General features: G+C 36.0%; 3 protein-coding genes, 1 non-coding gene and 1 pseudogene across 4 annotated transcripts; all 5 read right to left on the reverse strand.

Moving 5' to 3' along the window:
- Positions 1–279: 279 nt before the first annotated feature.
- On the reverse strand, positions 280–372 carry LOC141650410 (small nucleolar RNA snoR114; annotated as a pseudogene).
- Positions 373–374: 2 nt separating this feature from the next.
- On the reverse strand, positions 375–445 carry TRNAG-GCC (transfer RNA glycine (anticodon GCC)). Its single transcript has one exon. It is a non-coding gene; the product is annotated as a tRNA-Gly (tRNA).
- An 844-nt stretch (positions 446–1,289) lies between these two features.
- LOC141646903 (putative F-box protein At1g58310) lies at positions 1,290–7,048 on the reverse strand. The gene is made up of 5 exons (XM_074454894.1): positions 6,879–7,048; positions 6,469–6,695; positions 2,400–3,339; positions 2,112–2,264; positions 1,290–1,662 (listed from the first exon to the last, which is right to left on the reverse strand). Exons 3-5 carry the CDS (start codon positions 3,309–3,311, stop codon positions 1,441–1,443), a joined length of 1,287 nt encoding a protein of 428 aa, XP_074310995.1. The 5' UTR covers positions 3,312–3,339; positions 6,469–6,695; positions 6,879–7,048; the 3' UTR covers positions 1,290–1,440.
- A 1,310-nt stretch (positions 7,049–8,358) lies between these two features.
- On the reverse strand, positions 8,359–11,234 carry LOC141646902 (putative F-box protein At3g23970). The gene is made up of 2 exons (XM_074454893.1): positions 9,816–11,234; positions 8,359–8,650 (listed from the first exon to the last, which is right to left on the reverse strand). The coding sequence occupies exons 1-2, from the start codon at positions 11,137–11,139 to the stop codon at positions 8,643–8,645; spliced, it is 1,332 nt and encodes a 443-aa protein (XP_074310994.1). The 5' UTR covers positions 11,140–11,234; the 3' UTR covers positions 8,359–8,642.
- A 596-nt stretch (positions 11,235–11,830) lies between these two features.
- Positions 11,831–19,373, reverse strand: LOC141646892 (uncharacterized). Its single transcript, XM_074454882.1, has 5 exons — positions 18,930–19,373; positions 16,836–17,057; positions 15,388–15,803; positions 13,514–14,712; positions 11,831–13,394 (listed from the first exon to the last, which is right to left on the reverse strand). The coding sequence occupies exons 2-5, from the start codon at positions 16,994–16,996 to the stop codon at positions 12,075–12,077; spliced, it is 3,096 nt and encodes a 1,031-aa protein (XP_074310983.1). The 5' UTR covers positions 16,997–17,057; positions 18,930–19,373; the 3' UTR covers positions 11,831–12,074.
- Between the last annotated feature and the right edge of the window lie 3,813 nt (positions 19,374–23,186).

Genomic DNA, 23,186 nt, shown 5'->3' on the forward strand with positions numbered 1-23,186 from the left:
ACTTGCCATTACACTCTTTTGTCGTATCGACTCTTCATGTTAGATACTCGATATTTGGATAAGGGTATGACACTTGAACACTTCATTTAAAGAAAAATTCCGAACAGTTGTAATTAAAATAACAGGCACTTGGAAACACACCCCTGTCGAATACTTCTAAACGACTCCGAGCAACGTAGATACGGCCGTACGGAGTACTATTTGTTTAATATTTTAGATAAAAAAAACACTAAAATGACATGATTGCATTATCCTAATTTCCTTTAGGTAAAAAAAAAGAAGCTCATATGCACAAATAACCTCGTCTTATGAATTCAGACGATAGTGGCAGACCCTAATCGGCCACATGGTGTGCAGATTAAATCATAGCTTCATGCACCAGCCGGGAATCGAACCCGGGTCTGTACCGTGGCAGGGTACTATTCTACCACTAGACCACTGGTGCTTTTTGTTAATACTTTGACACGTTTTATACTATCTACTAATCTGAATCGGAACCTCAAATCCGTTACCTATCTACTAATCTGAATCGGAACCTCAAATCCGTTACTGAGATGATTTAATTTAAGTTTTCATGGCAGCTCAACTAACTAGCTTGCGAAATCTTGCGAGATAAATTGATTGTGATACTATAACGACGATAAATTAATTTTTATGCAATAACTACGAGAAAGCGAGGGTTGCAAATTTTATGTTTTTGCGAGGTAATGAGGTAATTGGCATTTGGGTACAAATAATAATGTTCTTGAGGTGTTGGATAGCCTGAACTACAAGTTCAAGTCATCTTACCTCTTCACTACCGAATGCTTACGGGAATAAGAACAAAATCCCCGCTTCACCCGCCACGCCAGTCGCCAGGGATATATGGTGCATCGGTCTCCTACTTTGTTCAAAACATTTTCAAGTTAACTTGGTTTTTCAAACTTAAATCCGGGTGTTTTGACGTAGAGGTGGTCAAATGCGAGTTTGGGTCAGACGTGGGCCATGCTAGCATGATTTTTTGGCCCTCAAACATGCTTGGTTTAGGACGGGTTCATGGGCCGGGCCTTTGTAAATTTTGGAAAATACGTTGTCCAAGCCCGCTTTGTTAGCGGGCGGGACGGGACGGGCCTAATGGGCCATCCCGTCCATGAACAGCTCTATTTTGACGTTTGCCATTTTATACAGGTCCATTGCAGGACTCAAAGTACACCCGAAAATGGAGATGGGTAAAGTTCCGTCGACCTCACAGAGAAGCCAGTTATTCAAAAAAAATTAAATAGAAAATAAGGATTATGAGTTGCCAATAATGACTCCAACAAGTTCATAATCTGATAGATCAAAATACAACTTAAACCATTCTAAAAGAAGATGAAAATGGCGAAAACAAATTTAACTGAAGTCGACAAAAGTGTCTTCGATTTCCATAGGATACCATTTTCGAACACAAAGTTGAGAGATTCAGGCAAGACCGATTTGGCTTCTTAGTGTCGTAGGGCAACGACAGTTGATTATCAGCCTCTTCAAAATGTTAACATGCTCCACCAGGTATACGATTTGTTCAGGCATGAAACTACCATAAAGTTCCTCGATCAGAATCTGCTTCAGGTCGGACCTTAAACTTTCAGGCAACGGCCGAGTCGCAAACTTGCTCAGTTCATCCATATCCTTCAGAAATCCTTCCTGCTAACAAAAAAAATTAAAAAGAGCCATTTCATTGATATCATTCTATCCGTCAATTCAGTATTTTTTTTAAACGTTCACATGAATTCAGCAAATTTGTTATATTTTCACTGGTAAGAAATACAAATAACACAACGGAACACTCATATGCGAGTAAGGTTTTGGTTGATATGGTTTTTCATGGCATCAGAGCCAGCCAGCCAGGTGACCAATAGGTCACGGGTTCAAATCCTGACAACCCCAATAACTCACGAAGTGGAATTTCAACACAGTACGGGGGAAAAGAGGATTAACCACTCTTCAAGCCCAATGGGCATTCGAGTGAGGGGGTGTAATAAGATATAAATATTATAGTTGGGCCTCAACCATCACCTTAAGGTTTTGGTTGAGATGGTTCACCTTTCAGGCCCGCAGTGAAATGAAGTGATGAACGGAGGAGGTACCCTTACCTTGTTATTAAGAGTAAGTTCTTCCAAGTGAGGGGAACATATAATAAACTCTGCGAGTATTCTTTTCCACGCAAAATCAAAGCCGATACCAAACGTTAGTTGTTCCAAATTGGAAAACGCAGGCAGACTCTGATTGGATGCCGCACAAAGCAACTATTTAAGAGAGTAATCATTTCGTTAGTACGTAGTTAGTATTAAAGATCTTTCTGCATTTCTATATACATTGCTTTCAGTACGTAATAAATAGGAAAAGGGGAAAAAACAACGAACTAAGGGTAGCGCAGATACCTGAACAACTTCACCGGAGAATGAGATGAATTTGGCATTTGCTATTCCTTTGAAGAGTTTGAAGATACGCTGGGAGCAAACAATGTAGTTCTCAGCCGAAACAGGTGTTTGACGAAGATCAATATGTGCTTCATCCAATGAAGCGGAAGTATTCATAACAAACACGTCTGATATACAGCCTTTCACATGGAAGTATGTCAGATTTGGGGCATTAATGAAAAATTTATAGGGGAGATCCACCATTGCATCGACCACGAATCTATAAGTAAAAATGAAAGTTCTTAGTGTCTCAATGGATAGATATACCGTCTTTGGCTTCATCCTTGAAATTTCTTCAATGACTAATTCTTCAAGTGCATGACAGCCAGAAAGTAAACTCTCGATGCACTTCTCATCAAAAGACGAGATTCTTCTAAGCTCTAGAGTTTTAAGATTTGGAAAGTCGACAAAGGACGGAATATTAAAGGGAATTCCAGATAGTTTAAGAACAACGAGTGAACTCGATGTAAAAAACTTTTTTGGTAAGTCGAAAATTTCATGATGGACAGACAACCCAATGTCAAGTTCCAACTCCTGCATCTTTTCGGAAATGGCAACCCGAAGCCATGTATGAACTGGTGTATACGGACACAGACAATCGTAAATCAGACGGAATTTCTGAATACGCTGGTCGTGAAGAAGTATTACTCTGCTCACAAAATGCTGAAAAGTAATATCAGATTTATTTGCATTAATGTTGAAGACAGAATAGCAATCTGCATGGAGCCTAGCATCAAACTCGAGAATTGGAACTGAAGCCCATACATATCTCCATCGGGTTGATAAAACGCAAGTTGCCACAACATTCTTAGTCGGAAGAAAGGATAGAATGTGACTAAGAATGTGGTCAGGCAAACTACTGATTTTGTCCATTGATCTTTAGAGCCGGTATCAGGAAACCCTGCCACAGGAAATCAAAGGGAGATGAAAAGGAAAGAAAGAGAGATTAAATTTTAATTTACTTTATCAAGGAATTATGTATCGTTATGATATATATATCACGAAAACCATTAGTACTCTAAAGGAAAACAAAAATCATGCGGGCAAGCAAAGAAAGGAAGGAAGCGATTTTCTTAATGCCAAAAGGTGAGTAGTAACGGATCATCTCTAGGCGTCCATTTGGATGGATTGAGTAGTCTGTTTCATGAAAACGCAAATAATGTTTGAGCGTTTGACCTTCTGCTACACGACATATCCGTGTTTCCCAACTTTTAATACATCTATTTTTCTGTTTAAACAAAGGTCGTTCCCTACGTTAATTATTAAATTGGGTGTTTAAATATATTCAGATGTTTTTTCAAATTTTTGATCTCACGAATAAGGAGGAAAATCGAGTTAAATTGGTTTGAAATGATCAAAGACCTAAGCAACCTATTGGCAAGAGACTGAATGGTTGCAAGACATCATCAAGAACAGATGTTTAAGATAAGTTTCTTCATGAACATAAGCCGGAAATAGATCATCCCTTTGATGAAAAAGAGTTCAAAGAAATTAATAACAAATTTTCAGAAACCAAAGTAGACAAAGAGTTCAAAGGGAAAATTTTATCGCACGGCGATTAGGCCTGCCTTACTTTACGGCTCCGAGTGTTGGGCCATGAAACATTGTCACATTCAAAAGATAAGTGTGGCGAAAATGCGTATGTTGAGGTGGATGTGCGGCCATACAAGGAAAGATCTATTAAGGAATGAGGTGATTAGGGAAAAGGTAAAAGTGGCGCTAATAGAGGACAAGATGATGGAAAGCCGACTAAGATGGTTTGGCCAAGTGAGAAGGAGACCTATGGACGCAATAGTTAGGAGGCTGGAGACCTGGGAACAGTAAAGGTTGCTACAGGTAGAGGGAGACCAAAACAGACATGGTTGAAAGGGATACAGCACGATATGAAATTTCTCGGGCTTGATGAGGGAATGGTGAGAGGGCACAATGGAGGGCAATGATACATGTGGATTTTTAGTATTTGACGTTATTTGAAATATTTAATGTTTTTATTTAATTTTTAAAAATTTATTTGTTCCTTTCGTATTTATTACACCTTTTTACCAACAACTTTCTTATATATTAATACTTGGTTCACTTTTAAGGTATTCCGGACCCTTAAGTTTTACTTCGGTTTTCAAAATCGTTTTAATCTTTATTCTCGATTTAAATTCTAAGTTTTTCTAAAAGAAATCCGGGCTTCGTTTTTAAAACCTATAAGTTTACCTAGCTTTTGTATTATGTTTCACTCCCCTTTTGTTTTTCAATTTTTCTTTTCTATTTTTTCGCATTTTGAGGTGTGCGTTCACTCATGGACGGTTCTAAAAGATGATTCATGTCAGCCGACCCCAAATCATTTTACGATTAAGGCTCTGATGTTGTTGTTGTTGTCAAAGTAGACAAAGCTATAGAGATGCAAAGAAAGTCTTAAAAAACCATTTTTAAGTCATGGATGCAAAAACAAAACCCGAAGGCTCTTATGAGAAATGGTAATGGGACTAACTGAGTAACTTCTATAGGCTCAAAAAATGTGATGTAAATATGTAATGGCATCCTCAACCAGCCTTAATTTTATTACCAGATTGTCATGGACTCCAAAACTTGACACATTTGCATCTTTTTATCATATCTTACAAAAAAGAGATGCGTTCAACGTCATTCCAAAATAGATAGTAAGATCAGAAGGCAACACAAGAAACCATAACACTAACAAAGGACAAGAATACTACCTCTCTACTTGTAACAAGAACATGATTCATTCACAATCAAAAATGGACAATAAAATCGTAGGAACAATTCACCAAAATTTACTCAAAAAATAAAATTTAGAAGGTCTAACAAGTCACAGGTCAAGACAAGGAAAAAAAATAGTTCTTCAAATTGAACGGAAGTGTACGACAACCTACCTACGTAAAACGATATAAGCAATACCAGTAAAATGGAATATTACCACTTCTTCTGGTGTAACTTGACGCATAGATTGCCACTGGATCTAAGTATATGAGACGATTCAGGTTATCAATAAATTTACCATAAAAACATGACTGATCAAATCTTCTATTACAAAGTGAGGCGATATGAATCCGATTAAGCAAATTTAAAAGCTTTCAGCAAAATAAATCTTGGAAAAAACATCAGTCACATGTAACATAAACAAGGTTTAAATTTAAGTATTGGACTACTTAGGTATAAAATCAAGTTTTAATTGGAAAAGTATCTAAAAGTGAATTGGTATTTTTATTGGCCATTTACTCCCTTATAAGAATCAACAATAACATTACCCCAGTGCTTCAATAACTCCCGTAAATTGCATAGAAATTTCAAATTAAAAACAAAAAGTACTCGTAAGCGTAAAAATTCAAACTAAAATCAGGAAGACGGTGAATTTTGTAAAGGCCGAACTTTAAAAGGCACGCGTTATATGCACGATCCAGGAAGCGTTCAAGAAATAAAACAATGAACAAAATCCTGGACTGATCTTTTACCACCTAGCATTAAATTTTTCTAAAATCCTTTGTATGGATAGAGGGATTTGGAGGAAAGGGAGGATTACAATTTTCTTTGTTTAGGTAGCAAATAGAAACGGAGGGAAATGGTAGAACTCAATTTTCCCTCCTCCAAGACCAATCGAAATCCCTTCAACATAAGAAAAATTTGGGGGGAAAATTCCCTTGCCCCGTTAACCCTCCCCTCTCTTTCTCTTCGATCCTCCCGTCCTCCCCTTCCCTCCCCGAATGCTATCTAAACACACCCTATATCTGAAAAAAGACAAAAAGGTTATAATGCAAGTATTCACTAGATTAAAAAAAGAAAAAAAGATAAGTAACTCATCAAAACACAAAAATAGACGGAAAGGGAAATAAAAACACGACCTATGTTCTCAGTTATGAATGTTATGAATTATGATCTAGTATTAAAGAACACCTGTGATGCTCACTGAGGTTTACTACTAAGGCAGGTGAAATATAAAATTTGATATTTTCAATTAATTTCACAAAAACTGAAAAACGTGACAACGAGGAAACTAATAATGAGAAAAATAGATACTTACTGAGGCTTCTCTTTAAATGCCTGTTTCTAAATACGCGACAGCTTCCTCCATTGACAACATCTTCACCATTTGATAGATGAGCTACAATAGTTAGACATCTCAACTTCATGGTAATCTCTTCTCCTCAATATTTGTCAAAGCCGATTAAGTTGTGAATCTCTCATGATTGACGTGGATAACCAAACATTGTTTCCATTAACACCACAACAGGAGGCAACTTCGAAGGTCTGAAAATCAGAAATCTATTGCCATTAGGGGATTAAACACTAAAACCTACTCAAAAATAAATTCAATTGCTATTGCATCATAAGAATAATACCAAAACAGGTAATACTTCTACATTGAAGACAAACTATACGACTTAAGAATAGTACTCAATTGCATATGAAATACCAATTAACTTAACTAACCCTGTCACAAAAAGATTACCGACGTAAATGTGTACTAGCCTAAACGGTAGCCCTTCCGCCCTTCATTTATGAGGATAACGGTTCAGTTCTCCACAAATCCCAGACTCAACTTCATGGTTTCGTGGGAATCAAGGAAGGGCGGAGTGGAATCAAGAGGCTAGGCTTCCCCTGCTCTCCTCAATTCAACATATATGGCAAGACAAAAGCATATTGACAAACTGCAAAAGTACAATCCATCACATATGATAAAACTAACATCCGAGTACATAACTAACATACTCCCTCTATTCCATATATATGCTAGGCGCAATTCATCTCCGTCATGAACTTTCGTATTCAAAGTACATAATTAAAAGTTCAAATTAGTAACAAAGTAGCAGATAATGAGAGCAAACCTGTATAGTCAGTCATATCCTGCACAGGACGACTACATCTATCAGTTTCAGGGGTTCTGGTTGTCTTCTCACTTGAGCTTCTTGTTGGATAATCAATGCGTCTGTCCGGATCAGATTGATTTCCAATAAAAGGAACATCAACACTCCATGCGTTCCTCATAAAGTCTACTTTCTTTTTCTTTCAGTACCTGACATGATGAAGGATAAAAACCGTCTTTCTTTTAAAGCAACGGCTGGTTTTTTTTCCTTATTCGGGTAGTTGCTAAGGAAGTGACCGACATTTTCTGAAGGTTTTCCAACATTCTCAGTTTAATTTTGCTCAGCTTCTCCATCTTTGTGGGTGGCTTCGCATTCTTTGACCATGGTCAAGAGCTATCGGGTCATGAAGATCGACCAGATAAGCCATTGTTGGTTGAGGAAATTGAAGACCAAAACAATGGAGGAAATAAACAATATTTGTGCAAGTTAACGCAAAGTCATGAGTGGTCACAGTCGCCCTTGTGAGTTGTGAATACATTCACACCAAGAAAAAAAAAACTATTTATAAATTCTCTGGTATTAATGTTTCCAGCTACGTGCCTACGCAATTGTATGTATGTACCCATGGCTAAAGTTAACTTATAATACTTGTGTTTAAATTCTCTCCGTCGGGTGTGTTTAGTCGTTACTCGAGATCACCTATACTAGTATATCCATTTCATACAATAGTATATTATCACATCACAATGGTATCGACAGGGTGACAGCTCCAAAGAAGTAAAAACATTATTACATTATATAAGTGCCCCGAACAGGGGAGAAGATACCTGTCTACGGAGTGGGCAAAGGTCAGGTGTTCATGCAATCGTAACTCCAAACTGAACGCAGAAAAATTGTTTTCGGATACCCCTAATGCATGTTGGGTCACGAATTGTATTAACAGATTGCTACTTCACACTCTATGAAGTGCATATGGCAAAACGAGTTATTTCGCTTTAATCCAACATATTGCAAAACCACAGAGTAACGATGAGTCATTGGCATTTTGAAACAACTCAAAACGGTAATCAAATGAATTGCACAATAACAAAAACAAACAGAAAAACCAAGCACAAAAACGGTAATACTACCCAACATTCACAAAACATCAGATATTTAGCAACAGTTGCCTTGCATCAAAAGCAGTTCCAGAAGCGAGATGACAAAGTACATACTTTAACACGAAGAAATTCTCAATTTGTTTAAAGAACATATCTACATACTGCTAACATGATAGCCGTGAATCTGAAGCAATGACAACATAGAAATAACCCAGCGCATCCTAGTTGCCCTCCATATCCATGTCACATGCAGCACCTTCCGGACCAGATTCATGTCCTGCAGTCCTTCACTAGACACCTGGCAAAAGAACAAGTATGTCTAGTCAGTTAAAATGGATTTGGCTCAAACCTCATTAATGTTTGTAGTAGTTAACAATTATTCGTGTCCGACAATAACTTGGCAATAGAGGAGGGGTTTAAAAATCAATGGTCTCCACAAGCAACAATCTATCTGAGGCAAATCTATTGCCTTTAACAGTTACACCGAAAACCTATGAAGTGGGAAACTCGGCCTGTCAGTAACCTCAACCTCACAGTCAATGAGAGAAAATGAGAGTCGGACAGACAAAAAATGTCGCTATGATGGTCCATGAAAATGATGGAGGGAGACAGAGGGTGAGTTGTAATAGACATAGAATATCTTCAGCTAATTGGGCTAATAATATGCAAACATACATATATATATCCAAGCCAATGGTTAGAAGAAACTTTCTAAAAGAAAACGCTATCACTTCAAATACTTGTCCCTGAAGCAAATAAATCACCCGCTATAAATTTAAATCCAATAAATGGCAAAATAATGCAGACTAAGAAATAAATCCATCATATTGTGGCATTGTGCAGTAAAAAGTTTCATTGGCAAGCCATGCACAATACCAAATATCATGACAATGTAGCCGAACACAAAAATCGTGGACTATGTAATCATCAGCATTATAGAATAATGTTCAATTGCCACAGATATACAGAATAGGAAGAGAAAAAACAGAATCAATCAAGAATACAACTATACAAGTATTGATTAGCGGAGTAATAACTAAAGCAGCAATAACCGATGCACATTACCAGGCTTTGTTATGATAATACAATAGAGCTATTTCTAGCATGGATATACAATACCAACATCCATCATCCTTTAAAATATGAATCCAGAACACCAATTTACGCCTATGTTAGGCTCAACACTTCACTTTTGACAATGTGTCTTGTGTCCGACAGAAAACAGCCCCTAGACACTTTATTTTAAACCAAAATCATACCATTTTTTCACAAACAGGCGTGTCCAACCTGTCATATATGAATTTGCAGCCAGACTAGGCATAACAATACAGTTAAGAAACCACTTAACACTTAACAGTTAAGATGATCCAAGTACACTTATGATCCAACTCATAATCAACCAAACAATTACAATTTTAAGCAAACGATAAAAGAGTTTAAGAGATAATAATGGTGGCACATACAAAGACGGTTAGGGATAGGAGAAGGCCACTTTGGCAGAAGAAATGGAACTACGAATGGATGTGAAGCAAACACATCATCATTCTCAACCTTTTGAGTACGAAGATTAAATGAAATGATACAATCACCCGTCACAAAATAATACACAATATCCGCCTCAAAAGGATGAACAAAACAAGGATAAAGCATCCCACCACCACCACCACCACCACCACCACCATGTCTACCAGTCTCACAAGTCAAAAACCTTTGGACATTCTCCCTCGAAACCTTATACATCAAACTCCACTCACCACCAACCTCACAATTATTCAACCTCCACACCTTCAAACCACAATCATCCTCCTTAAACACCTCCATAAACTGCACAAACCCGCCTCCAACACCGACAAACCTCTCATCCTCCAACCCAAACGTATCAAACGGCTTATCTCTCCCTTCTGGCACCGGAATTAACCGACACACCGCCTTCTCCTTATTCTCAACCTCTCGAAAGTAATCATTATCCTTAACATCCCAAGTAATCAATCCCATACTCAAATCAACCCAAAACAGCTTCCCTTCAAACTCAAACGCTCCTTCCGCCCTCCATATACGCATTCCCATTACAAAATCCGTGACCTTTTCGACCCATTTACCCGTATCCGACGCAAAACACAAAAAAGTCCCACACTCCGGCCCGATCAAAGGTCGATACTCCACCACCATAAACCTACCCACCACACCAGTTTCCGGGTCAACCCGGGCAGTAAATCCAACATTTCTCCGCTCACATATAAGCCTTCTCGTCTCCGGAATTCCAACCCACTCATTACTAATCGGGTTTACCACATACAACACTTCCTCTTCGAATATCCCCGGATCACTATCCGGATCCTCCGGATCCTCCCGATTCTCCGGATCATCCTTAAAGAGGTCACGCTTATTTAACAAGGTAAACAAGATCAACCCGTTACTGGATTGGAGTATTTCGGCCGGGTATACGTACTGGGTCGAGTCCGTAACCGGGTCAGGCACCAATTTTATAGGGTTTATGGCAAAAGTCGAGATTTTTGGGCGATCAACGAGTTGGAATTGAGTTGGGTGAGTCGATTCGGGAGCGAGTTGCGGGATTCGGTCAAGGATGACCCAGGAAACAGGAAGAGAAACTCGAGAAACGTAAATGGGAAGGAAACGGGGATGAGAGATTATGGAATTGAAACGTTTCGAAACGGATTTGATACGGCATACGGATTTCGATGGGATTCGGGTTAGGATTTCGATGATTAATTCGTCCAATAGTTGATCGAATAAAGATTCTGGTGATTCAACGAGGTAGGAAGACATTTTTTCAGGTGAATTTTGTTGGATTAGATTTGGGGATTTTCTTAGGGTTAGGGTTTGGGGTTTTAGTAGGGTTTATAGAGTGTGAATTGTTATATTTCAGGTAGTGAACTTTGGGAGGGAGGAAAGTAGAATTTTAAATTGGGTCGGTTTTAAAATATATTTTAAATCGCAAATGCTACTATTTTGTATGAGACTGTTGTATATTTTTGTATTTCGTATGTGTAATAATGGGAAAATTGTTGTCTTATGGTATACGTTATTGAATTGATCTTACCTGAATAACCTACTCAAATAACTCAACTCGAACCCGACCTAGACTCGAATTAACGACCGAAATCTTAACCTAAACCCGGATTGATCCGAGTCCATCCAACCTGACCCAGATATTTATCATCGCATATTAATTATTATTCTCGCCCGAGAAAATGACAATGACCTACTTGAATTCTTGCAACCCAAATGACCCGACTCAAACCAGATTAGGTTTAGTACTAAAAGGTCACCACTTTTATATTAAAAAGTTGTCATTTTTTTAATTATTTATAAATTTTAAAGTGTTACTAAAAAGTTGCCATTCCATTTCATTCCGCCACTTGTTTTTAAAGTTAACTATTTCGACCAAAAATAAAATCTAAATCATTACACCGAATATAGTTTGAATGGAGGAGTGAACCATTTACTGAACAATACATTGAAATAGTTTTCGAAGTTATTATCCGATTTTTATAAATAGGATTATACATCCAGTTCTACCATATGCATTGTACAACCAAAGTATAAGAAGAGGGTACACATTACACAACACATACCCTTCTACTAATTTCTCCAACAAAATCAAACTGTGCTATGAAAATTTATCTTAATGAGTTCCTTTAGAAAAAAAGTTTATGTATATGGCTGGTTTAACAGGCTAATCTTGTCTCTTGTAATTTCCTCTAGGCCGAGATGCGTTGTCGCGGCTCGTTTTCCCTAGGCTTTAGGTCCTCTGGCCCATTCAAATACTTAGCCACCAACTTAAGGTCATTGAACTCACTTGGGTTCTGGTTTAACTGGCAGTTTATCTTTTCGGGTTCTGGTGGTGACACCGGCTTCTCACATTGCAAATTTAAGGACTCCTTTACTACTTGCAAAGTGTTGTTGACGGAGGCAGGATTTGAAGTTGAAGCAATACCCTTCCCTTTATCAAGTGGAGGAGCCATTGGCCTTCTGGCTTGTCGTCTAGGAGGTCGTGGGCTTCTGCTTGGGGGAGAAGTAAAGCGAGAGCTCTCCATGTTTCTTTGCCCTCCTAATGTCAATGGTATCGGATCCATGAACCCATTACTCCCACTATTCTTACCCAACGACGAAGGGAAGGGACTTGCAGTGGGGAGGGTAGACGGGTAACATGGATGACGAGAGTTCTTTGAGAAGAGAAACCTTGAGCTCGATGGCGCTACCAACCTTTGTGGGCCCAAGGACAACTCTGTGTTTTGCACTGTTGCAGCATTTTGCATTAGACTGAGTAAATGCATTGCAGGAATTGCTTCATTGACATCAACACCACTAGGCGGCGACCTTGATGATGAGCTCTCTGCTGGATTCTCGAAATTTAAAAAGGTCCTGGAGTTCTGGTGACGGAATCTTGAATCATTCAATGTATGAATATTATTCGACCTTGGAGAGATCATTTGTCGAGGGTTAGTAATTCCCATAGGCATTCGGCTTGGCATCCCTGGTGGCGGCCATACAGAAGACGGTTGAGGTAAACCCTGTTGTGGGGACCAAGCTTGGAATTTCTGATGTGAATCAACAGCCTGAACAATACTGGCATGTAATCTAGTACTGGCAGAGTACGCGTGAATTTCAAACCTTGAAGATACCGGATTTTCTCTAGGAGCACCTCGGACACCGATATAGTGAGGATAATGGCTCGAGTTTCCATTAACTGTCGTGGATGGACCGGATGGTGGCTTCTGCTGCAAGTTGAGTAAGGGAGAGGACCCAAAAATCTGCATAGGTTGTCCATACTGCCTCACATTTGTGCCAGAAATCGGAGGAGGAGGAGGTGGGCCAGAGGAAACGCGATTATCAATTGGATTATTTTGTCGTTCATGTCGAATCTTAACCATCAGTTCAGCAATTTCCATTAAGTTATCATCTCCTGGACCTAGCTCATTTGGTTTGTCATCTGTAGGGATGCTATTGATGTCAATATCGTGTACGCGTCCACGAATTTCTTTGGTCTGTTCCTTTTGTTTCGGAACTGAGTTAGACACCTATGTATATTTTACGAAAAAAATGTCAGATTGCAACAAACAGAAATAAAATACAGGGCTAGGCTCGCAAACTGGTGATTTTCCGTCATAAAAATAAGTAACAGGTAATGAGAGCGAACCTGTATAGGCAGATGCTGTGCAGGAAGACGGCATCTATCAGTTTCAGGGGTTCTGGTTGTCTTCTCACTTGAGCTTGTTGTTGGATAATCAGTCCGTCTCTCGGGATCAGATTGTTTTCCAGTAATAGAAGCATCAACAGCGCTAGGAGGTAATGGAGAATACAAACTGTCTTTCTTTTGAAGCGACTGCTGGTTATTGTTTTCCTGATTCGGATAGTTGCTAAGGAACTGACCGACATTTTCAGGAAGTTTTACAACATTTTCAGTTGTATTTTTCTCGACTTCTCCAACTTTTTGGGTGGTTCCGCATTCTTTAGTCATGTTCCGTGCTGGAACACCACTCCCTCTCTTCCTCTTCGAAACCTTGTTCCCCTCGCTCAAATGAGCAAAACAGTCAACCCTTTCAGGACTCGATTTGGGTTTTGTGATCTTCTGTCGAAAAAGTGAAGAAGAAGCTCCATTCTCCATTTTCATCTTCTTATTCCTCGCCTCAACCAACGAATCTTTAGACTTATACCTCCTTTTTTGTGAAAACCCGGACATTTTCTCATTCGAAACATCACTTGAATAAACAGATTCATCTTCAGAATCAGAAATCACAACCTCTATCCTTTTTCGCTTAACATTCTCGCTTTGAGAGCTAGAAGATGATATCATTTTCTTTTTCCCTTTCCCAGGATACTCGGTTTCCTTTAAACTCAGCAACTCGCTCATAAGTCTCGATTTAGGCCTCTTCCTTCGTTCTGTCCCTAAGTAATCCTCGTCATCTTCACTTAAAATGATATAATTATTTCCTGTAACGGTCGCTTCATTAAGTAACTCGTCTGAAGGCTCGTCACTACACTCATTTAAATCTGGTAAGTTTACAGGACCTCGACTGCGACTGCTGGACCCACTACCATTGCCAACTAAGCGAGCTACTAGTCCATTGGTCGCTGACTCAGTAAGACGATGCTGTGTCGAAGTTTGTGGGTCCCCTCGACTATATCCATTAGAAGATCCTACTTCAGTTCTCCCTGCTGTGCTTTCCTTTTCAAACCCGACATCTGTTCTGATTTCATTGGATCTAAGAAATGAATTCCCAACTGAACTTGGCATACCTTCATTATCAGTAGCGCGCTGATTGATTTCGATCTGAACTGTAGTTTGTTGGAAAGTGTTTTGTTCCGAAGAGATTGTCAGAAAGCCATTCTCGCGCCCTGAGGAAAAGAAACAGCAGCAAGATTGTCAGAAAGCCATTCTCGCGCTTTTTTATGTTTTTGTATACAAGAAGTGGAAGTTGAAACAAATGATTTTATGTATACAGTCGCCTCTAATATCAACTACTCTCTCCTTCCGTCTTAGTCATTTTTTTGCTTTTTATTAAAATACCGTCAGAAAGAATAAGAAAGATAAATAAATGACCTCAATGGAGGGAAACAATTAGGGCAGCACCCCGCTTACATAAGTTATTGTTGTAACAGAAGCAAGAAAGAACAAATAAAGAACAATAAAGACAAAATGCACAGATTTACGTCTACAGGGCAGAAGGGAGAGAGTTTTATTAATATGTGACGAGTTTTCAGATTACAGATTCAGACGGTATGATAAGCATGACTGCTATATAGAGGCTTATAGAGTTTATATAATTAACTCTAAGACCTAATACAGAATGACCTAATAGTCATTTGAAGCGGCGACTAACAGAATCAAGGCACAAACCCAACAGTTATAAATCGACTTTCATGGTTTTCTGACATACGGTCATAGGTTTGAATCCCGACAACCCTTTCTTTAGAAGATCCGCCATTGAATTAGGCCGCGAGTATGTATGTTCAGTACAAAATTGGTCAGTAAAATAATGTATAATGAATGTGAATGTAAAGAAATAAAACCTGAAAATGGAGGAATTTCATCATAAGTAACATGAGCTTTCCCTTTTCCTTTGCGATCAGAAAGTGTATTGGACACTACCGGAGTGTTATCGACTTTAGCTGAAGTAAAGGCGGCTTCAGGAATTCGAACTCTAGCAGGAGTATTATCGACTTTTGAAGATAGCCCTAACCGAAGATCATTATTAGACGCATTTACATTAACACCTTTCTGAGCTTCTTCTTTAGCAGCACCACACGAATCTCTTGGAAGACGGATATCATAGTTCTTGGCTTCGGGAACACAACCACTGCACCGCCACCATCTGGACTCGGGAATGGTCATAGGAGGTAGCTCCTTGGCCGGGTCAATTGATTCATTCAGAGGAAATGGGTAGCAAAGTTTAGGATCCCTTTTCCGGACTTCTGAGACGTATCCACTGCAATATGCAAATGTTTAACGGTTTCGCATTGTCGTAAACCGAATAATCTAATGTGTCACTTAATATTACGAGTATACTGAGATTATACGTCAAAGAATACAAGTATGAACTACAATTTTCGTACAAGTTAATGAAATCGAAAATCAAATGAATTAAGAACGTTATCAATACCCTTATTTACATGCAGGAAATATAAGCTTTAATACTAGTTCCTAAAGAGAATTGGATGTTGCACGCGATAAAAATAATAATAATAATAATAATAAACTGTATTCACCGTAACAAAATCTTTTAGAGTCTCAAGCGCTCCCACATATTGTCAAAATGGAAGGTTAGATAATAGGATGTACGTACAAGTGTACAACGTAGCCTTAACATTAAGATGTTTCAGGTAGACGATAAAAAGAAACACGACCAGTTAATTAAAAAAATTTTACAGGATACTTTATTCTACCATACCCGAAACTAAAGAATAGTCGTGTCTAATCTTTAACTCCATTGAAAATATGTACTCCCTCAGTCCCGGTCATTTGTTGTCCTTTTCCATTTTTGGGTGTCTCAGTCATTTGTTGTCCTTTCTATTTTAAGAATGAACTTGATGAGTAATTTGATCATTCTTTTTTTTTTTTTTTTTTTGATGACGAGGGGTTGAATCCCCCCGGGCCCATGCATTCCCGCACCACCACATGGACCATGTAAGCCACCCCCTTCGGGGGCTGCAGTGGCCAAGTGATCATCGCCCCAGCTGGGAGTCGAACCCGGGACCTCTCAACTCCTGCATTTCTGCAAGCTTCAAGGTTTAACCCGGCTACCACTGGACTAACACCACTTGGTTTAATTTGATCATTCTCATTCAATTTGTTCCACTTGTCATTTAGTTATTGGCCCTCTCCTCTTTCCTTGGTCTTTGTGCCAAAACGAAAGGACAACAATTGACCGGGACGGAGGGAGTATATATATTAGCTCGGCTGTAGAATGTAGGAAGTAATAAAATTTGAAAATCGCGAAACAAAAACACTTGAATCATACCGAATGGAGAAATGCTTGCACTTCGTCGTTGCCGCAACCTCTTCATTATTAGCATCAACGCAAGGGTTTGGAACAGCTTCCTGATGCAGTCTTGTGGAACTGAGGGCAAGACTTGTGTCAACTTGCTTGTCTAACTCCACAATAATGGCTTTATTCGCCATGTCCAATTTCTCGTTCACGCTAACGCCACTCTTTTCGAAGCTGTCGAAACTTACAAGATTCCTACATACGAGCATGCAATATTAGACACCTAACATGCACGTACTAGGTCTAAGTTATCGTCTAATACAACTCGACTATCAGGTGCAAACCTGATACTATGTCGAGCATGTAATCTTAGACACCTTAAATGCAATAGGTTTAATTTATCTTTCTAATACAACTCGATTACCAGTATCAGGTGTGAACCCAATACTGTGTCGAGCATGTAATATTAGACACCTAACATGCAATAGGTCTAAGTTATCTTTCTAATACAACTCGACTACCAGTATCAGGTGCGAACCCCATACTGTGTCGAGCATGTAATATTATACATACCTAACCTGCAATAGGTCTAAGTTATCTTTCTAATACAACTCGACTACCAATATCGGGTGCGCGATACTGTATCGAGCATTTGTTTTTAGACGGGTTGTAGGAACGGGGAAACACGATACACAATCAAAGTCAAGTGTCGAATGTACGTGACGATACTTTGTGTAATGATGAACCCTTGCTTGATTATCAAATATAAAATCTATACAAAATCTTAATTACTTTATAGAGAATCTAAATGTAATTATTTCATGTTAGATATCATGCAAAGGTAAATGAAAGCGATCATCGTTAAATTAAATCTAATTAAAGTTTAACGCATGAAATATAATTATTGAACAAATACCTAGTCATGATATATGCATGCAACTCAATGTATACTCCGTATAAACCAAAACTATTACTCGGAATTACTTATTTCTATTAAACTTATAGTGACCCATTCGAGCACAAAATTAATAAACTCCGTAATAGTATCGACATCAAGGGTAGGGTTATGATACGATATATTTTAAAATAACAATTTACGTCTTTCGAGTATAATAAAATAAAATATGAAAAAAAATCAACAGAAGAATATGACATAACACTAAACAAAATAGAATCCTAAGCACGCTAACAACGTAACAAAAGGTTGTATAAGCAATAAAAGGAAATAAACAAGCAAGCAAAAGAGTTTAAAACAAACAAAAATTGTGGCCCCTCACTCTAATTTGTTGACATTTCCTTAGCATTATAACTACACCATATACCATGATTAATTCGTACCAAAAAAAAAATATACCATGATTAACATTTTTTTTAATAATAAATTTACAATTAATTATTTTGACAAAAAAATTTAAAAAAAATTGTTGATGAACTAAAGTAAATGATTATTTATTTTTAAAGTGAGAAAAGTAAAGTAAACCCTAGATCTAAAGAAATAAGGGCAAAAAAAAAAAAACCTAAAAAAATGTAAACATGATACAAATAACCAAATAAGATACACATGAAATGAAATTATATTCCTTTAATATTTAAGTATAGAGAATCTTATTAGGGTTTTGTTTAATTTTAAAAAAAATAAAAAATAAGACATTTTTCACATAAAATATAAAATCAATGTATTTTCCAAAGTTTGTTAGCACCCCATAAAACCCAATTCACACTACACTACTTTACCATAATTAGTCTTGTAATTACCTCAAGATTAACACTAGATAATCAAAAATTTAGGGTTAAACCAAAAAATCTTAATGATCTAAGATCTAGGGTTTACCTTGTAATTAATTTTTTTAAAAAATAAATAATAATAATCAACAACTCCACCTATTTTACAAGTACTATTAATTAATATGAGTGTATAACCGATCAAGATCGGAGCTGGTAATTTTCATTAATATACAAGAAAGACATAATAATATAAAGTCAATATAATCAGTAAAGGTACCATTTTTTTCAATCAATCAAAAATGAAAATAAATTCATTTATATATTTTTGAGCTAAAAGTGAAGTTAACTAAAAATAAAAAAATACCCAAAATAAAATAATTGAAGATAAGAGAGAGAACTCACCTGGGTCACCTCAGTAATCTTGAGTTGGATCCAAAACGACGCCGTTTCACCCTTATCAACCAAAAACTTAAAATCAATAAAGATGAAAACTTTGATTGAAAGATCAAAACTTTTTTATATGAATTTGATGGGAAAATTGAAATCAATAAAACCCTAAATTTTAATTTCTAGTTTAGTTTTTGTTTGGTAGAGATGTATGAACAAGAAGATGAGGTTTTTTTTGAGAGAAAAAGTAGAGAGAGAAAAGGAAATTTGAGAGACTAGAAATGAAGAAAGGGAGCAGAGAGAGAAAACCCTCTTTATTACTTTAATTTATTTTATTTTTTAATAAAATAATTGTTTTTTTTATTTATTACTCCGTATTATTTCTTGGCTATGTAGATGATGATGTTATGTGACCTTGAAAGGTGGTTTTGTTGTATTGAACAACACACATCTCTATGTGTCTACTTCCTCCCATCTTACCCTCCCTTTTATATTGCAAACAAAAAATTGAATTGGAAATAAATTTGCAAATGGTAATCAATTATTATAGTAACAATAGTACTATTCTATAATAGTGCTACACTTGAATAATAGACCAAATACATTTTTTTTAATATGGTATAATATATCATGTGATCATATAGATCTGTCATCCATACATAACGGTTGAATATTTTACCCATCGAGTGGGTTTTAAGCAAGTAAGATTCTTTATCGCAGTCATTTCTTTACATTGTTTTATTTACGTGTCACAACCGTATTTCTATAACTTGTCATTTTAGATAATATTAACATACAAAAAAAGCTAGATTTTAATTAGTGGTTATATATATTATTGTAATAACATATTTAACATAATCTCGATTTTTTTTTAATTTGTTCTTAAACTATTAAACATTTTAATTTTTTAAATACCGTCTTTTAACATACGATGTACGGAATATAAATTATTTGAGTTAAAGTAAGATGATATTTGAAATGTTCAAAATCAGGTCATGATAACGTTTATAGGGCAGGTACACAAATTTCTATAAGAAAATATTGATCGTATTCTTTATTTTATTTTTACCATGGTAAATTATTTTATTTTAACATTATGATATTGGTATGGATCATGGATCAATGAGTAGATTATACAACCTGTTGTATGCAGTTGTATGATGTAGAATCCGAGCTGTGTACTAAAGTTTTCGAGTTTTGTTTAAAAGAATCTGAGCTATGCTGTAAAATTTTTGAGCTCACACACTTAAACATAAAAAAAATAAACTTTTACAAAACTCAGAAAAATTACACATAAGCTCGGATTAATGTATAAGGTTGTACAGCTCGAATTAATGTATAGGGTTGTACAATACTTATTATACAACTGGTGTATAGTAGTATTTGTGATCATGGATGCATGATCTATATCATTATGCATGACTCAAAAATAGACAATAGTGAAAGTGAGAGAAGAAAAAGGGGAAGAAAGAAAAGAAAAGAAAGGCATCTTGCTATATTTTCTCTTATCTGACTCCTACTGTCATACTATAGACGTATAGTGCGTTCTTATCAACATCCATTTACTACATATTTTTTTATTAAAAAAAACACATAAAAAACATAATTTATAAAAAAAGACGGTCTAACATGCTCATACAGTTCATCTATGTAAAAAATATTTATCTAATAACAATAAATGGGTTGTCTTTTTTAAAAAAAAAAACCGTCTTATAGTGTCAGACCGTCTCACACAATAACTTCGGAATAAAAAATGTTTTTGTTTTTATTATATTATTTAAAAAGAAGAGATAAAAACCCTAGGGTTTGAATCTCACGCGCTGTCTTGTCACAAATTTGGAATCAGATGCACGCTTCCCCACAAATAATAAATATGATTGGAACGTGTAGTTCACGTGTGATGTAAGTAAGTGGTTTATAAAGTGTTGGAAAAGTTGTGGTGGTTTGTCCCACCAACCCTAGATATTTAAAGAAAAAAAGATAAAAAAAAATAAAAGTGATAAAAAAAAAATTAAATGTTTGAATTGAAAATCTAACCCTAAAATCTGGACCTTTAAATGTGGTTGGGATTAGAATATAGGGTGGGTCTTTTGTCATAGACTAGGTGTAAGAAGTTTGTCAACTTGTACTATTAACTTTTGTTTATGTCATGAGTGCACTCAACAAAATAATTATGATTATTTAGGGTAAAAATTTAATGCAAAATAATTACCATGGTAAATTTTTGTTTTTGTTATTATAAGGGAAAGAAATTAGGCTGATCATTTTAGAGGAATACCGATATGTTTCGTTATTTGGGAATTGAGATGAGAGAGGTGAGTGATGAACGCCAGAATATGTGTAAGTCAGTGGTTTTTACAATCAGAGACGTTTCTTTTGGCAATTGTGATGACCGTTGGAAGTAAATCACTCGTGATACGAGATCTTGCTGAATATGATAATAAATGTGCGTTTTTTTGTTAAGAGATTATTAGAGCAAGATGGGTACAAAATCCCGGTCCAATTAAATGTTAGCTGGAGAGCGAATCTGATCTGATTCGATCAGCATTCTCTGTAACATGACCTCGAATATTGGTATTCTTAGCTGTAAAATCATACATTACCAAATTACGACATTTTTACAATTTGTGATCCTGAATAAAGGTAGATTTTGATTTTAAGGCTATTATACTAAGCATATTCCCTTCATTTCAAATTCAATGTTTTTTTAATTTTAATGTATATATTGATATGAATAGAATTGTTTAACTAATAGTTTTATCACGTAAAAATACTCTGTAATAATGTGAAAATATTTTTTGGAATAAACAATAATATGAAACTACAAATTTCTAAACATAACTTATTATATCCCCAACGTAGTTAGATAAATTAAAAGACGACTGATAAAATCTTGATCCACCCAACGATAAATTTTGGATGGTGTCGTGGTGTGTATATACAATAACAGTTTTTCTTAACATGTTAGAAAACTCAATAATAATAGGAACATTGAATTATATAATCTTATTTACGATTGTTGTATACTTGCATAGGTCATTTTTATGAAACATATGCACCCCATCCGTGAATGGGATATATTATGGGTCAATTTCATAATTAGGAGTTAATTATTCTATTTGTTTCATTCATTTTTTTTAAATAAATATTTCCATAAAAGTAAGTAAATAATGAAATTGTGAGAATATTTTACATAGAAAGTTATTAAATGGGAATTTATAATTATGATATACATTTGTTACCCGTTCACGTGCATGTGCATCACAAATTTAGTAGTTCACACACATTTTTATTGATGACAAATCGTCAAATCCTTTAACACATGGATAACATCATGTTAAAACATTATTGTTCAAATTTATTGCATAACTTATGAGTTTAATTATACTACGTACTCCGTATACAACTATATATAAATTAATGGCAACATCAGTACATCAGTTTGCCCAGCTTGAACTTATATCATTAACTCGTGATATTAACCCAATTGTTAAAATTATAAGATGTGATATTTATGATCTGAAATTAAACCTTGTTAATACTAAAATCGTCATTGTGGTTCCCCGTTCCTTTACACCAAAAAAAATACTTCACATTAGTATTAGTATCAGTGATCAGTAGATGGATTATACATCTAATGTACTACATCAGATGGTGCAGAGCATTAAGATAAAGTTTTCGAGTTTTGTTTTAAAAATTATGAGTTTTGTTATAAAGTTTTTGAGTTCATTTACTTAAACATAAAACTCAAAAAATTACATTATAACTCAAAAAAATTACATATAAGTTCAGAAAAATTTGAGTTTTGACCTTAAAAAACAAAAATACAATATACAAACTTTTTAGAGCTCAGAAAAAATACACAGAAGCTCAAAAACTCATTAAGCGTGAGATAGTACATATGATGTATAATCCTTTTTCTCTATCAGTGATTGAATTAAAATGACACAGTAAATAATCATTTATATATAACATAATAATATGTTTAATGTATTATGGCCTACTCCTATATAATTATGCTTCTTAATTAGAATAAGAAAATATTTAAATCCGTCCCATGCATGTAAAAACTAAAAAGTAGGGAGTAAATGCAATCATAGAGCATGTTCTGATCTACGTTGCTACCACGATACGCTACTATTACCGATACTAGATGTATAATCTTGTCAGTACAGTTTTCGGATTATTATATTTATATATCCAAATTAAATACTCGTTCCAACAATGTACTCCGTATATTGATTACTACAACGGATTCATAATATTGCATGC

The sequence above is a fragment of the Silene latifolia genome, chromosome 3 (genome assembly GCF_048544455.1).
Source record: "Silene latifolia isolate original U9 population chromosome 3, ASM4854445v1, whole genome shotgun sequence".
NCBI lineage: Eukaryota > Viridiplantae > Streptophyta > Magnoliopsida > Caryophyllales > Caryophyllaceae > Silene > Silene latifolia.

Coding starts and splice junctions, on each gene's coding strand:
- LOC141646903 (XM_074454894.1), bottom strand. CDS start 3,311: ATGGACAAAATCAGTAGTTTGCCTGACCACATTCTTAGTCACATTCTA. Junction 2,265..2,399: donor TCTCCGGTGAAGTTGTTCAG/GTATCTGCGCTA, acceptor TCTCTTAAATAG/TTGCTTTGTGCGGCATCCAA. Junction 1,663..2,111: donor AACTTACTCTTAATAACAAG/GTAAGGGTACCT, acceptor TTTTGTTAGCAG/GAAGGATTTCTGAAGGATAT.
- LOC141646902 (XM_074454893.1), bottom strand. CDS start 11,139: ATGTCTTCCTACCTCGTTGAATCACCAGAATCTTTATTCGATCAACTA.
- LOC141646892 (XM_074454882.1), bottom strand. CDS start 16,996: ATGGCGAATAAAGCCATTATTGTGGAGTTAGACAAGCAAGTTGACACA. Junction 15,804..16,835: donor TGCAAGCATTTCTCCATTCG/GTATGATTCAAG, acceptor TGCATATTGCAG/TGGATACGTCTCAGAAGTCC. Junction 14,713..15,387: donor TGAAATTCCTCCATTTTCAG/GTTTTATTTCTT, acceptor TCTTTTCCTCAG/GGCGCGAGAATGGCTTTCTG.